Here is a 15,658-nt window from a genome sequence, read left to right on the forward strand (position 1 = left end):
TGAGTGGTTCAGTTTTAACCTGTGACATTTACAGTATTAAAAAATAATTGAAGGCATTTTTGCTTTTCACTTTGTATGAACTCTGCATTGAAAATGTATTTAATAAGTGCCAAGATTGGTCCTGCTGCAACATCTTCATACGCTGGTCTTTGATTGAGAGACAGTGATGCCTAGAGCAGGATCCAAAGCTCGCTGAGGCCTGGGACAATCTCCCATGGATGCTGGTGGGCTTTGGTTGAGCTGAGGAGAGGAGGGTGGTCAGGAGCCTGCCACAGCTCAACAAACAGCACTGAAATTCAGGTTCTGCAGGTCCCTGCATATTATTGATAATGGGAGGATGTTTTGGATTGTTCACTGGAAAACTGGCAAGCATTTGGGTTGATACACAATAGCCTATAAATAACCACAAGTCATATTTTGTTAATATGGCAACACCATTGATGTACATAAGAAGCTTCCAAAGATTGTTTTACACACTGTTGAGTGTTTTTCACTGATGAATTACTATAGCTAGTTCATTTAAAACAACAAAGAGGGATCATTGTGAAATCAAATTGAGAGCAAACAGAAAGGGGGGTTCAGAGATTTGCTGTCTGATATATTCATGCCCAAAGCTGGTGTGGGGACAAGAATTCTCCAAGTGTGCTTTGATGGAAGGATTTGTTATTCCTCAGTGCTTGCCGAAAGAACACTGAATGTTTCCCCGTGTCTGAATGTACAGTTTCTACGCTGGATACGTTTTAATGTTGAAGAACTTTGTGTATCTCAAGCTTGTTGTAAAATACTCCTTTTGTTCCCAGGTTACCGACGCGACACTGGATAGTTTAATTCCACACTGGATATTTTATGTTAAACAAATAAATAGTTTTTTCAGTAAAGAGGCTTCGGGCTGTTCTGTGAAGGGTCAGTAGCTTCACCGCTTCCTTGTTTTGATGTTCAGAGCTCTGTGCTGCTCTGGAGGCATCTGGCTGTGCGAGGGCTCAGCGCTCTGCAGCTCACGCTCATTCTGTGTGTGTTAAAAGTCACAGGAATCACAAGTAACCTCCCAGATAACTACACCTAAAGACTCTTGAACTTACCTACAGGTCTTTAGTTGCTTTCTGCATTTCATTCAGTTTGGACAATAAGAACCAGTCCGTTTGGCTTCTTGCCTGTGGGCAATTTCTAGTGATGTCTTTAATGCTGCAGCGTGTGATCACAAAGGCGTGTTGGGAGGAGGCAGCCCAGCATGTGCCCGCACCTCGGGGCAGGGAGGTTTCCTTCTGTTTATTTACCTTTTCATGTAAACTTCTCTTTCACCTATCTTGTTCTTATAAAATCTAATCAAGCACATGCCCCTCACTGTATCCCTCTGCCCTTTGAATAATATTCTTACGTTGATGTCTAGTAACTTACAAACACGAGGTTGCTGCAGTCTGACCCAGTGACTGAGGAGCTGCACATCCTTTGCACACTAACGCAGCGCGTTCTCATCGCCGTGTGCATTCATCTTGTGCAGCCCTGACCATCCTCTGGGATGAAGCCTCTTATTGCTGGGAATGGAAAGAGTTGGTAAGTGTGGAAGGGTTTGTATCCTGGAAGCAATACTGAGGGAGAATATTTGTTCTTTGGTGTTTTCTGGGAACCCTTTGGCCTCCTCGGGCATTTCTAAAGCTCAGGCTGTTTTCCCAACTGCCAGAGCTGCTGTTTGCTTACAGAGGGTAACTTTGCTGATACTTGATGTGTTTCCAGCTTTGTTCTGTGTCCCAGGTGAGCGCTGTTGAGAACTGTGAGTACATAAGATCTGCTGATGCTGGAGATGGTTTGTGCTGTCAAGGAACACTTGCAGTGGCTGCGTCCCTCACCTCACCTCGCCCATGCTTAACCTCAGCCTCATGGCTCTTCTGCCCCACCACATGTCACCTGTGGCTGCCAACAGTGTAAGACCTTTCCCATTGCTCTAGCCTCAAAACAGAGCGATCTGCTGAGATACACAAGGAAGTCCCCCATGTTTCTGTCTGGGATGGAGAGTTCTTAATAGTTCTTAATGGGGGCCCTTAGCCACAGCCTCCTCATGTCCCATAGTGGTATTTCAGGTCCAGTTGTCTATTTGGAATCTAGAACTATGACTCTTCTTCTTGCAGGATGAAATGTTCAGGAAAAATGTGTGGGGAGACATGGAATGATGATCTCCTGGGATGTTTCCATGGAATTAGCATTGGCAGCCCTATCTGTGGCATCATTAAGAAGAGAAAGCTTCACACACGGGGTGTTTGAACATTACCTTTATTGTGCACACCCATTGAGCTGTGGCCTTTCAGAAAATCAGCACGATCAGACAGAAAATTACATAGGAATCATTTCTGTTTGTGTTCTAGGGTCAGACCCTCCTGGAGCAGTCCCCATCCCTCTGGGAAGCACTGAGGCAGCTCCAGCGCTGCTCCAGCTGTGTCTCACGGTGGGAGGAAATGAGGAACTGAAGGGCCCGTGGGAGTTTTAGGGCCGAGAACAGCTATTTTGTGTATGCTTCTGCTATATATAGAGTCTGGCAAGTACACAGGGCTGGGACATGTTGCTTTTGTTGCTAAAAACATCATTTGGGAAGCCCATTTTAGGCGACTGCTGCTGTCTGTTGCCAGAAACACTAACCAGGTGCTGTGGACCATGCTCTTTGTCCTGGTTTGAACGTAAGAAAAGCTATTGTAACTGCAGCACGTGCTTTAAGAGTGGTTGTTACTTCCCCAGGAGCTTCAGAGCTTCTTCCTACTAAGGAGCTTTTGCCTCCTGGGGGAAGCTTGCAAATCTAATTACATGCTGGGTGTTGGAGCAGGCACTGGAGACCTCAGGTGGCACCGGCTCAGTTTCAGATCCTGTCCCATCATGCAGATGAACTGCAGGACTGTCAGGATTTCAGCTGAACCCTGCCTGCCCTTTGCAGACTGATCCCAGGGCAGAAGTGCACTGTGAAACAAACAATTAGTCCATGTTTTGAAGCACTTCCTTTAGGCAGGTTGTGCTCGGCCGGGGTGGAGGGAACTCGGCCGTGTGGCAAATGACAGCAACAAAACTGGCAGCTCCCAAAAATGAGACTCTATGAACCTGATCTGGAGCTGGAAGGAGGGTCAAAGAGCCCATGTGTAGCACTGTGTTATTCCCACCTTTCTGCTGGGATTCCTAAGCTACTGCTGTCACCATCGTCCTGGGTAACTCACAAGCGGGGCTGCGGCGAGCCGGCCGGCTTCTTCTCCTGGAGGATGCTCCCAAAGAGCCTGGCTGCTGCCATGGCACAGCCCCAGTGGATGGTGATCCCGAACCCGCCGTGGCCGTAGTTGTGTATCACCTGGGGGAGGAGAGAAGGGATCAGTGCTGGGAAAACTGTGCTGGAGCCCTCTGGGGCAGCGGGAAGCCATAACAGTGAATGTCTTTTGGCCCCTCTGCTCCATCCCTCCCTCCAAAAGCTGCTGGAGAGGCAGGAGAAACACCGGATGCACCAGGTTAGTCAGAGATCTGAGCAACCTGCTCTAGTGGAAGGTGTCCCTGCCCGTGGCAGGGGGTTGGAACCGGAGGAGCTTTAAGGTCCCTTCAACCCAAACCAGGCTGGGATTCTGTGACACTCGTCTCTGACACTGGGCTGAAACTGGCTCAAATATTCACCCGTTATTAGAGGGGGGATGGAGTGAGGACTGATGAGTGTGGGGCTGAAGCACGCCAGCGTTAGCTGGGTGTTAGTGTTGCACTGCCCAGCTCGCAGTGACTGATGTCAGTCAGTGCAGATATCAATGGCACTGGGCACCCAGGGCCCGCTCACGGTACCTGTGCCTGGAACTGCCCGTGGCGGATGGTCTCCCGCTCCAGGCGCACCTCGGGCCGCGCTGGTCTCAGGCCGCTCCACTCCTCCACGATCTTTGCTTTCTGAAAGCAAAAGCACGTCAGCACCTGGGGGCATTTCTCTGAATTACAGCAGCCAAACGTCCCAGCACTGAGGGATCTGTGAGATGAGGGCTCTCACAGGGAGTGGGGACAGAGGCTCCCCCATCCCTGCTGTTGCACCGGCTCCAGGGATGCTGGTTGGAGTGTTCAAGGCCAGGTTGGACACAGGGGCTTGGAGCAACCTGCTCTAGTGGAAGGTGTCCCTGCCCGTGGCAGGGGTTGGAGCTGGGTGAGCTTTAAGGTCCCTTCCAAACCAAACCAGGCTGGGATTCTATGGCTCTATGCTTCAAGGGGTGACTGGACAGAACAATTTCGGATGGCAGCCCGGCACATTGCCCTGCCAAAGCTCTGCGCTGCCTTTCCAGCTGATCCAGGGCACAACAGCCATTTACCAGTAATTCCTTTTTCCTACAGATCTTGCCTCAACAGTAACGCCAGCCCCAGCCCCTGCCTGTCGATCCACCAGGAATCCAGGGTGCTGGGTGGATTCACCTACCTGCAGAGCCGGGAGCAGCCTGCAGCAGCTCTCCCAGATGGTTTTGTGATCCTGGGCACTGTTTGCTTCATTCCAGTTGCCGTGCTGGTAGATCCCTCCCAGGACTGTGAACTCACTCCTGCATCAAGAGCCAGAGGAGATAAACAGTGGTGAGTGTCCCATCAAGGACTCTGTGTATGTGATTATGGATCCTGCTACACCCTGAGCCTGCACCATATTCCTGCTGGAGAAACTCTCACACTGAGCAGGCAAGAGAGTGGTGCCTGTGTGTCTGCTCATGAGCAAGTCAGTCATTAAATGCTATCAGCATTGAAAAGGCCTGGCCTGGACAACCCTAGCAGCTAATTTCATCTTCTATCAAACAGGTCTGCTCCTGCCTGGTTTGGGGAGAGCTGGCAGGAACAGGATGGCTCTGGTGGGAACGCAAAGGAAGGGATTGCTGCTGCTCCAAAACCCCTGTGGATTGACAGAGGACAAGAGGTGGGTTAAGGCTGGGGGAGCTGGGGGTGGCTGTGCTTGCTGGACCCTTCTTAAAGCCTTGCTTGGGCCCTGGGAAGCACAAGGGCAAAGGGGCTGAATGGTGGAAGTGCAGGAGCAGAGCCCCTGGGTGTTGGAATCGGCTGCTTCCTTTGGGATCCAGCCCAATGCCCAGCGATGGCAGCTCAAGCTGCAGCCAGCACAGGGACAGGAATCTGTGTGTAGCTGGGGCTATGATCAGGAATCACTTGGAATACTTTGCCTGGGGACAGCGATCATCCAAATCTCCTATTTGCAGAATGGCAGTGGCCCAGTCACCTACCCCGGGATGATGTACGGTGAGTTGTAGATCCCGTGTTCCATGTCATGAGTGATGATGAAATGCTTCACCCATGGGGCCAGGACCTGGGAGACCAAGGGGAGAGGGTCAGGAACAGCCAGGGAAAGGGGTGCCCAGCTCGGGCGGCAGCTCAGTGAACAGGGACACGTGGTGATGTCCTTTCTGCTCCAGCTCCATGTACACTGCGGTGCTGGCTTCCCTGCCAGGGAGATGGGAGGGCAGGCAGGCAAGGGCAGGGAGCACCCTACCCACAGTGAGTCTGTTTCCCAAATAATCGTCCTCTTCTCCCAAGGATTTTATGTAATTTTTATCATTAGCATTATGCCTCTGGCCTCCCCACAGTTGCTGAGGGCATCCCCAGAGCTGAACCAGGAACAGGATCCAGGTTTTCTGCTCTGTCCTCCACACACGTGACGGTTTTATATGACCAACATTTGCTGGGATTCAGGACCTGATCCCATCGTTTCTCCAGCCCACAAGGCCATGATTTGCCCCAGGGGCCACAGATACACAGTTAACACAGAGGAGGCTCCCCAGAAGAAAGAGAAGGCACAAGCCCAGCAACCACCTCACCTTCATAACCTGTCCCCGGCCGGGCTGGAGCTCTGGGTCGGGCTGCAGCTCCCCCGCACGCACCCCAGTGCAGTTGATCACAACATCCACGCCCTGGGCAAACATCTACCAAGAGACAGAGGCACTCAGGGATGGTACCCATGGGCGGCATGGGGTTCCTGCAGCAAAGCCAAGCACTCGCTCCGATGGTCTGGTTATGAATGAACCTGGCTGGATCCAGGGCATGGCTCCTGCTGAGGCCCCGTGTGTGCAGGCAGGAGAATGGTTGCAGTTTAAGGGAAGGCTGTACTGCCAATGCTTGTCCTACCCCATCCTCTCTCAGCTATGTCTTGATGCACAAGAGCCTTTATCTTCCCTGGTATCATTTGTTTCCTAAATCTGCTCACTGCCCCGGCTCACCATCCCCACTCACCTCCTGGAAAGACTCAACCTTCTTATGGAAGAACTTCACACCCCTCTGTGTTAACCTGGGAAGAACAAGATCATTTGTTACTGGCAAATTAAAAGCTAATGTACCGTTCAAATCAGCGCCTGTGCCTGATACCCAGGTACGGTTTGTTGCTCCTTGCAATAAACAGCCGTGCTCTTTTTGGTGGTTCCTAATGATCTCTAGTTATTAGCTCATTTCCCTAATGGCCCAGAGCTAGTGAGAGTGGTCAGTTCTGTTGAGCCCTGCATCAGATGGTGCCCAGGTCTTCTGCTGCAGATCAGGCACTGCTCTGCATTAGCAGTGACAAGAACGAAACCAAGCCCCAAATACTCCCATAGCTAAAAGCGCTCAGATGCAGCTCTAAGTATCCCATAACCCTGTTGCCCAGAGAAGCTGTGGCTGCCCCATCCCTGGCAGTGTTCAAGGCCAGGTTGGACACAGGGGCTTGGAGCAACCTGCTCTAGTGGAAGGTGTCCCTGCCCGCGGCAGGGGGTTGGAGCTGGAGGAGCTTTAAGGTCCCAACCCAAACCAGGCTGGGATTCTGTGATAACCTTCATTTCTGTCACACAACAATACACTCCTGGGCTCACTATTGAAGTCAGGAGCCTGTTACCCCACTGGGGCAATGAGCAGGAATCCAGACCCTCTTCCATGCTCCCCAGGGTCCATCCCTGCCTCCCCTCTGCTTGGGCTCACCCAGCACCATGGCAGCTCCACACTGACCTGTTGGTGAGCCAGGGCAGGTACCTCCTGCACTCCAGCACCAGCGCCGTGTTGAACCAGCCGTAGCTGAAACCAGAGGAGGGCAGGAAGCCGTGAGGACCCGCAGCACCTTTACACGAGCATCCCCCTCCCAGTGCTCCCGCCACCCACTGCAGCTCTGGGACCCCAGCTCCCCTTTGCACAGCAAGTGCATGACTTTTTCCCTCTGTTTACAACATAAAACACCTTCTGCTTGTTTTCTTTCCCCAGTTTGATGCTATCTGGTGAGGTAAGAGAGGGGCTGGAATGGTTTCCATGCTGGGCTGATACTTTTTAGGCTGGTTTGAGTGTTTCCCACTTATCCTAAGGGAAGCAGGTGTAATGAAGCAAGGTTGCTCCTGTGCTTGCAGTTTCCCATCCTCACTGCCCCGTGACAAGGAGGGTTTGGGACCATCCAGCCATCCCTGTCCTGCCTGGGGGAAAGCACATCAGTGCCTATCAGGAGAACAGACCAAACAATACCTGTAACCAGGGAAGAGTTCAAGCTCTTTTGGTGTCAAGTTCCTGAATCCCAGGACAATGTTCTTCCAAGATGGGTCCTGCAGTAGGGAAAAAGGTTGTTAATGAACCCGAATTGCTGTGACACTGTGGGACAGAAGCTGTGGGGGGACACAGCCCACCCCAAAGCAGCACAAGCAGGCAGCCATCACAGCTGGCTCCCACCCTTGGAGGGCTCAGCCCTTACTTCACACCAATATTGCATTGGGGGTACAGAAACCAGCACGTCCTGGGCAACCTGTCACAGACGAACTTGGAAGGGTTTAATTTGATGGCTTTAACCTGCCAGAGGGGAGGCTGAGATGAGCTCTGAGGCAGAAGCTCTTCCCTGTGAGGGTGCTGAGGCGCTGGCACAGGGTGCCCAGAGAAGCTGTGGCTGCCCCATCCCTGGCAGTGTTCAAGGCCAGGTTGGACACAGGGGCTTGGAGCAACCTGCTCTAGTGGAAGGTGTCCCTGCCCATGGCAGGGGGTTGGAACTAGATCGGCTTTAAAGTCCCTTCTATGCCAAACCAGGCTGGGATTCTACAATTTGGAAGCATTCAGAGCATCCTCTGGGAAGAAGCACAACCCTGCCTGCCCCTGGAGCCCTTCCCAGCCCTGGCTGTGACTTGCTCCTTACCGGCACCGGCTGCGTAAACAGGTTGTAGCCAGAAATTAGGAAGAGTCCCATTTCCTTCGCTGCTGGTGAGCCCAGGAGCCCGAGGAGGTAATCGAATGTCTCTCTATTCCAGAGCCTGCGATGGAAACGGCAGAGTGGTGGCTCTGCCAGCGCCATGGAGCTGTGCTCAGGCAGCTCAGCCCCTTTTGCATCGATGGGACGTGGCACCAGCCTCCTCCTCATCATCATCATCATCACTTACGTCTCCTGCAGGTTGCCGTGGTCGCTCAGGTAGGGCTGCCAGAGGCCGGCCGCCCCATCGCTGGTGGTGTGGGGTGTGTAGCGATCAGCATAGACCTCCAGCTCCAGGGAGGGCAGCAGGCTGTGGAACCGCTCGTGGATGCACAGGGCAGTGGAGAGGCCGATCACCCCGGCCCCAATGATGGCCACGCGCATGGCTCCGGCTCCCTGCAGGAACGGGAATGCTCGAAGGGCAGCACCAGGGCTGGGGATGCCCAGGAGGGAGGCAACAGCTCCTGCAGGACCCGACCTGCTGTAGGGGTGGAACCGAGCTGCTTCTGTGCACCCAAACACTGGCACCATCTCCCATGGGGTGGTGTGAGCTCTCCATGCCCAGTGACCCAGCCCGCTCTAGGGGGTTCCTAATTCTCCTCAACCTCATCATGGGCTGGAGACAAAAGAGGTTGGCACAGGTGAAAGTCATGGGAAACAGCGAGTGTTGTCCAGGGAGCAATGCCAAGTGCAGTAAGCGCAAGGACAGCTCCTCACGTCACTGCCTTCATGTTCCATGGCTGTGCCACCACCCCAAACCCTTCCCAGCACCGTCTCTTTGTAAATATCACTGCAAAGAGGGTCTGCAGCCCCCTGACTGTTCCCTCTTGATGGAGCTTCCCACCTTGCAGCCTGGAAACAGCCCTGTGGTCACTGTTGGGGCAGAGAGTGGCCAAGGACTGATTCAAGGAAGGGCTGAGGGTACAATGGTGATGACCACGTTGGCCTGGGTCACATCCCTGCCAGCGGGTGGCTATGGGAGGGATGCCAGTAGCACGCCAGACCTGGCTCTGGGCAGCACAAGTAAATTCCAGCCCATCGTTTTATTTGGACAAGGTGAAGCGCAGCATCTCTGCTGTGAAAGGCAGCCCGCAGCGGGACTGGCATTTGCTGGGATGAAGGGATGAGTCATTAGGATGGAGAAGCACCAAAAGCAGCAGGAAAACCGCATGGGTTCCCATCTGCTGTGGTTCTATAACCTATGGCTGGCAGGAACTGGGCCTGCCTCCGCTACCTGCAGCCATGGGGACTGACCCAAGCTGCCCCTGCAGCACCAGCTAAGGCTCTATCCATCTCACCTGTCAATAAATAACGGGAACATGGGTTTCCAGCAGCTTACCTGCAGCGTGCGTGGTCCCTGGGGCAGTAACTGCGCTGTTTGGAGGCTTGGGCAGAGCCACCTTCTCCAGGAGCCTGTTTGCAGCCCTGCAAACCAGCAGTGCAAGGTCTAAGTGCCGAGGGCAGTGGGATCACAGCCTGCCCCTGAGCAGCGGGGCCAAAGTCTCTGCTCCGGACGGGGAGGTGGAGTTCCCTCCGGTGCTGCTGGCAGCCGGGCCCGGAGCCACTGCTCTGAAAGGAAAACGGGGTCACCATGGTGACTGCTGGCTGTCCTGGTGGATGGGGACACCCCAGGCACCGGATTCCTGTGGGATCTGGGAAAATGGGGTGCCTCGCTCTTGATTTTTGTGTTATAAGAGAGAAATGGCATTGCCTCCCTCCCGATAGACCCCAGGAGCTGTGCTGCTCAGCTTCCCTCTCGCAGGGGTCAGAAGGCTTCGTTTCTCATCTCTGAGCTGCCTTTCCCTTCACAAAACCCATGATGTTGGGGTTTAGGCTGAAAAGCCAGGTTTCTGTTGGTGTGGGTGCCGATAGCAGCGGGGGCAGCCCTGGAGGTACACATGGTGTTTGGGCAGAGTTGCTGCAGCTGGGGGTTTTACCATGCTGAAAGCTTTTATAAAAGACGCCGTAAGGATGAAAGAAATAGGAACTCATCTGCTGCACAGTCGGGTTGCAGACACATCTCTAGAGCCCTGCGCCCAGGGTTTCAGCCATGCAGAACCACCCACTGTGGGCGATGGGAATTCGGTCCTGCAGAAGGCAGAGGAAAGGCAAGGGCAGGAACACACCGGCCTGAGCAGAGGGATGCTCTGCCTCAAGAGGTCAGTGTGGATGGCCTCGCCACAGCCTCCTATGGCTTACACACCCGATATCTTTAATGCTTTTGTAGTAGAGCACCACTCACACACATTTCCCACCCTGAGCATCGCCATACAGGAGCAGCAGCACCAACCCCATCCAGGCCGGCTCCAAAGGGTGGCAGCCGGTGAAGCCACAGCTCAGGATCCCTCTCTGGATGCCACGAAGGAGAAGGCTTGTCTGCCATGTGTGCTGCCTCACCATTGCATCCCCAGGGATGCTGCCAGCAGAAACCCCCTGGTGCAATCAGTGCGTCCAGTGGGATGGAGGGGGAGAAGCAGTCACCCAACAGCCTGAATTACTACAGGCTTTGCATACAACCAGCAAAGCCTCTTACACTAATTACCCCATTACTCGTTTGCTTCTTGCTTTCGGCACCGCTGACCCCTCGCACGTTCCTTGCTCCGGTTTAAGAGACCCCCCCCGGCTTCTGCGCCCCGAAGCCCTTCGGGTGCTTTAGGGGGGAAGCTCAGACCCCACCGACACTCGTTGGGGCGATGGGAACCGCGTCCCGCCCGTGCCGGGGCTCGAACCGGGGTCCCAGCAGCCCCATCCCGCCCCGGGGGAAGCGCCGCCCCGCCCCGGGCCCGCCCCCGCCGCAGCGCCGTGGCCGGGCGGGCTGCGCAGCCGCCGGGGCGGTGGAGGCGGCCGGAGCCCCGCAGCCGCCGCCATGGCGCTGGTCACGCTGCAGCGCTCGCCGACCCCCAGCGCCGCCTCCTCGGCCAGCACCAGCGAGGTGAGCCGGGCCGGGCAGGCCCCGGCGGCGGGGGACGGGGAGCGGGGCGGGACGCGGCCCCTCAGCGCCTCGGCTGGGCCCCGCTCGGCGCCTCGCGGCCCCGGGCCCCCCATACCCGAGCCCCTGGCTCCATCCCCTCCCGGCCCCGGGACCCACATCCCTCCGCCCCCGGCTCCATCCCCTCACCGCCCCCCGGTGCCGCCTCAGCCCTTCGCTGCCTCGGGCCTAGGACCATCTCCCCGCTCTGCCCCACCACGTTGCTGGCCGTCCCCTCCTCGCCCTTACGCATTCCTGGTTCCCCCATGGCCGTGCCCTGCTCCAGCGCTAGGCTGAGCAAGGGCAACCCGGGGCAGCCCGCTCCGCTCTTCCCTGCCCGGTGGATCCATGGGCAGCGTGCTGGGCCGGCCGTCACGGGGCAGCTCTGCTTGCTGGCCCCTTGGCTGCAGACATTCCCCCTCCCTGACACCCCACAGCCACCGCCTCCCAGCCCAGGGGTGCTCTGCTCTCCCCTCTGTCCCTGTGCTGCAATGGCACCGCCTTTCCACAGCGACTGACCCATGGGGAGCCCTCCCCGAGGTGCTGGGGTTGGTTCCCTGGTGCTGGAGCAGCTCCTGTCACCGCCCCATACACCCCATACCTGTGCGATGTCCCTTCGCTCCACCACGCTGCTGCCCTCTTCTTCCCTCCCAGCTCTGCTGTTCTGGGGTCCTGTCCGTGCTGCTTAACCCACTGTCCCCATGGTGCTCCGTGCATCGTGCCCTGCCGGGGCAGGCACTGGAGCATCCCAGCTCTACTGCTCACCCCTTCACTCTTGTACCCCAGAAACACCATCTCCTGCCTGTGCCCGGCCTTGGGTGTGTGTATTCCCTCCCCGCAGCTCCCACGTGCCAGCCAAACACAGCTGCACCCGCGTGTTTATTTTCCTCTTCCCCATGCATCCCTGTTTTCCTCCTGACCTGTCTCCTCCATGACCCTCAGAGACAGGCCTGGTGTTTTCCTGCGTATCCTTCCCGTGCATCCCGCTCCCTCCCGCCCCTCTCCTTTGATGCTGCCCTTGGCTTCGCTCTGTCCCCCTCCCGCCAGGTGAACAATCCTATTTGTCACCTGCCAGGTCCCTGTGACTCCCCCGATTAGCTGCTCCGCAGGGGGAGCCGGGAGGGGGACGGTGCCCCAGGCTGCAGGTTCTCCCATGGGATTCCCTTTGGAGACGTGACTCATCCCTTCCTTTCCCAACTGCTGTGCCGTAGATCCGTGTCCTGTGGTTTGGGCTCTGAGCCTGCAGGGACCCAGTGTTTGGACCTCGCTGTGTTCACTGTGTTGGAAACAGGACTTGGGCTTTTCCGAGCATTTTTCAGAAGGAATTTTCTTGGGTTCTGGTTTAAGAGAGTTAACCGAGACCTAGTGGCCACCTGCATCTACACAGGTGTAAGTGAGGCGTAACCCTGTTGCAGGCAGTGGAATTAGACTGGGTTTAACTGGTGCAGGCGGGCGAGGTGCCAGAGAGGTGCCTCCTGCTTTGCCACATACATCTGCCTTGGGCTTTGCTTCATGAGGAGCTCCCTGTTGTTATTTTTAACCTTTCCCTCTTGAAAATGCTGCCCCAAACTTGCTCAGGTGTGCTCGAGTGGCTCCCAGAGGAACACATCAGCTTCCATTCAGTTTGAATGGTCCCTTCTGCCTTGAAATACCATAGAACTACAAACCATCCTTTTCCATACTCAGCGTGTTAGTTTTGCAAAGTTAATTTGCAATCCCATCACAAAGCGCCAGTCCTGCTCCCTGCTCCTTTATGATCTTTCTTGCAAGGAGAATCAGGGCACTTTGGGGCTTTTAGCTTACGTGAATAGTGGCTGGAAGATACTTTAGGTGGAAAACGCTGACTGTATGTCCCTGCTAACTGTGAGAACACTTCTGCAGCCTCTCAGCTCGTGAGCCTGAAGGAATTCATAAGATGGATGCTGCTGCCTGAAGAGGCTCGTTCTGTGTTAACGTGGTGTAAATTCTGAGGAGCAGAGAGGAGTTCATACACACTTACAGACTTGCACACGCTTCTTAGCTCTGCTGCCATGTCCCTTCTGCACCACCTCCTGCTCGTGCCAGGTCTGTTATCCTGACATCCTGCACACTCCCTAGGGATGTGGCTGGTGGAGGTCTGGCCCCAGTGTCCATGCCATGGTGGGATCCGTGGTGCAGGTCCAACAGCATCACTTGTGTGATGCACCTAAAACCTGAGAGCTCAGCAGGGTGCTCTGCCCAAAGCACGGTGGACTCAGCATGGCAGAGAGCAGCAGGGTTCTGCCTTGGTTTGGTTTTACTGCTGCTTTGCAATAGAACATACAGGGAGAGTTGACTCTGAAATCAAGTTGGCTTCTGCAGAGGATGAGCCTGCAGCAGCTCCAGGGGCCGGCTCTGCTGCTGCTGAGCCTCAGCTGACAGTGATCAAGGCTTCTCATCACCTTTGCTTAAAAACAGCTTTTCCTCCCTCTTGTTGCTCTGTGACAGACCCAAACTAGCAGGGGGTGACCTTACAGAGACCAAAACCTGATGGAGCATCCCCGGGCTGGGGATATCTGCTGTTGGGGGGCGCCAGGGCTCGGGGTGCTCACAGGGCCCTGTGCTGCTGCTGCTGCACAGTGTAAACAGACTAAAAATAGCCATGGTATGTGCTCGCCATCAGCTGCAGACGTTCTGGATGGGTTTGCTCTATCTCCTTCCTTCCAAACGGCCATAATTCCAATATCCGGCCCCTGCCGTTGCATCTGGGGTTTGTTTTCCTGGATTTCCTTGGTTCTTGCAGACTGTAAGCTGAGCAGCTCCTGTGTCTCTGAGCCTTAACCTGGGGAATGGGGAACAACCCGGGTTCTGCACACACAGAACTGCAGGCTTGTTTTATGAGAAACTATTTGCTTATGTTTAACTTCTACAAACCCACCCAGAAAAAAGTAACCCTGACGGTGGCTCTTTTTTGAGGAGGGTTTGAGTAATGCTGAAGTAAATGCCAAAATGCTTCCTGAGTGCTGATGGAGCATCATTTCTTGAAGGCTTCTGTCCCTCCAGCTCTGGTTTGTTGCAGGTTTGAGTGTTTTCCCATTGCAGGGTCATCTGTAAGGTCCCTGCTTCACTTCTTGGGTCTGAACCATGTCCCTGGTGCAACCTTGCCCGCTGAGGGGATGCTCCTGGCCCTTCCTCCTCTGTCTGCTTACACAGGACCAAAGGAGGAGAATTATTCTGAGCCTCTTTGTTTTTCAGTCAGCTCTGGATGCAATTAGCCCCAACTCTGTTTTAATTTCATATGGAATTTTGTCCAGAAACTAAGAGGAGAAGTTGAAGGGGGTGGCTGGAAAGCACCGCTGTGTGAAAGGGTTCTGAAGGGAGGCTTAAGGCAGCTGGCACGCTTCAGTTTTAAGGAGAATAAATAAAGTGTGAGGGCCAGTGAGTCAGTTCAGCAGCTGGATTTGCTTCTAAGGGGACTTTCCACCAGTGCCCTGTGAAAAAGTGGCTGTTTTGGTATGTGCCTGCCATCAAAGCAGTGTGTTTATCAGCAAGGCGGCAGCCATAGGGCTTGTTGGTGACTGGGCAACCATCATCCTGCCTCGGGATGCGTCTTCTACCAGCATCCAGGCAGCTCGGAGGTGGCAGAGGGGTCCATGAGGAGCTGCACATCGGTGCCAGGTTGGGGGTCAGGTACTGGAGGTTAGTCCCAGCCAAGCAGTTTTGGCTGCATCCTCTGGAGGGCACTTGTGCTGTGGCTGCACACCCTGGATTGCAGCATTAATCTGTGCCCAGCTCTTGGGTGGCAGCGTTTCTCTGCTGGTCCTGGGAGGCTCTGCCCTCACGTGTGTGCTCGTGGTGACGTCGAGGTTGGCGCTCTTCAAACCGACCTGTGCCCTGGGACCAGCTTGCAGGATTAGGACCTAATAGCTTTAAAATCCCCGTGAGCCCCTTTGTCACCCGGCACCGGGTGCTGATGGCATCTATGGCCAGCGAGGCTCCTTTATCCCTGGCACCAGAAAGAAACCCCCCCGTGGAAAACAACCACCCAAACCCCATCACTGAGGGATGGCTTTAAAAAGCTTGGGGATTGTGAACAAGTTGTATGGAAACAACCAGTGTGTAACTTTCTCTTTATCCTTTTCTCTCCTCAGCTGGAGGTTGGCAGTGATGAGGAGCGTAAATTAAACGTGAGGTAAGCAGAGCTCTTTGGCTCTAACCATCGTTTCCACTGTCGTTAATTGTCTGCCATGTATCCCAGTGCTGATCCTGCACAGGACTCCAGCCTGGAGCATGTACACTTGCCTGGAGGGGGTTGCATGGTCTGCAGAGAGCTGAGCACTGGGGTGATCTCTCCCTGATCAGTTTAGTTTTGAGATGAGTGTTTAATAAACTGAAAGCTTAAAAGAGGGTTTGGGATTTTTCTTTCCTGGGGGGAAGAAGCTGGAAAATTGCTCGTCAGCTCTGGCCAAAGCACTTCACTGTTATCACAGTATCTGTCTCTGCTGCTGCTCTCTGAGGTTGGGACTATGGTTGGGAAGGGGGGTGTGCTCTTAAGGGGGGTAGGAGAGGGCTCTGCT

The 15,658-nt window shown here is 54.8% G+C and overlaps 2 protein-coding genes across 2 annotated transcripts in view; one reads left to right on the forward strand and one right to left on the reverse strand.

The window, feature by feature from the left end:
- Positions 1–2,247: 2,247 nt before the first annotated feature.
- DAO (D-amino acid oxidase) lies at positions 2,248–10,102 on the reverse strand. The gene is made up of 11 exons (XM_030501242.1): positions 9,495–10,102; positions 8,346–8,551; positions 8,105–8,219; positions 7,450–7,526; positions 6,949–7,014; positions 6,208–6,262; positions 5,796–5,900; positions 5,205–5,287; positions 4,406–4,523; positions 3,793–3,891; positions 2,248–3,319 (listed from the first exon to the last, which is right to left on the reverse strand). The coding sequence occupies exons 2-11, from the start codon at positions 8,537–8,539 to the stop codon at positions 3,188–3,190; spliced, it is 1,044 nt and encodes a 347-aa protein (XP_030357102.1). The 5' UTR covers positions 8,540–8,551; positions 9,495–10,102; the 3' UTR covers positions 2,248–3,187.
- Positions 10,103–10,956: 854 nt separating this feature from the next.
- SSH1 (slingshot protein phosphatase 1) overlaps positions 10,957–15,658 on the forward strand; it is a 34,727-nt gene continuing 30,025 nt past the window's right edge. Inside the window, exons 1-2 of the mRNA XM_030501239.1 lie at positions 10,957–11,087; positions 15,233–15,273. Of these exons, the coding sequence (XP_030357099.1) occupies positions 11,022–11,087; positions 15,233–15,273 (107 nt within the window). The 5' untranslated portion in view covers positions 10,957–11,021. The remainder of the gene's footprint in view (positions 11,088–15,232; positions 15,274–15,658) is intronic.

Source organism: Strigops habroptila, chromosome 11 (genome assembly GCF_004027225.2).
Source record: "Strigops habroptila isolate Jane chromosome 11, bStrHab1.2.pri, whole genome shotgun sequence".
Classification (NCBI taxonomy): domain Eukaryota; kingdom Metazoa; phylum Chordata; class Aves; order Psittaciformes; family Psittacidae; genus Strigops; species Strigops habroptila.

Bases quoted from the DNA above. Each gene is read 5' to 3' on its own strand.
- DAO (XM_030501242.1), bottom strand. From the start codon at position 8,539: ATGCGCGTGGCCATCATTGGGGCCGGGGTGATCGGCCTCTCCACTGCC. The intron at 6,263-6,948 runs GTCAGTGTGGAG...TGTTCTTCCCAG, and splicing joins CTGCCCTGGCTCACCAACAG to GTTAACACAGAGGGGTGTGA. The intron at 5,288-5,795 runs GTGAGGTGGTTG...TTGGTCTCCCAG, and splicing joins GCCGGGGACAGGTTATGAAG to GTCCTGGCCCCATGGGTGAA.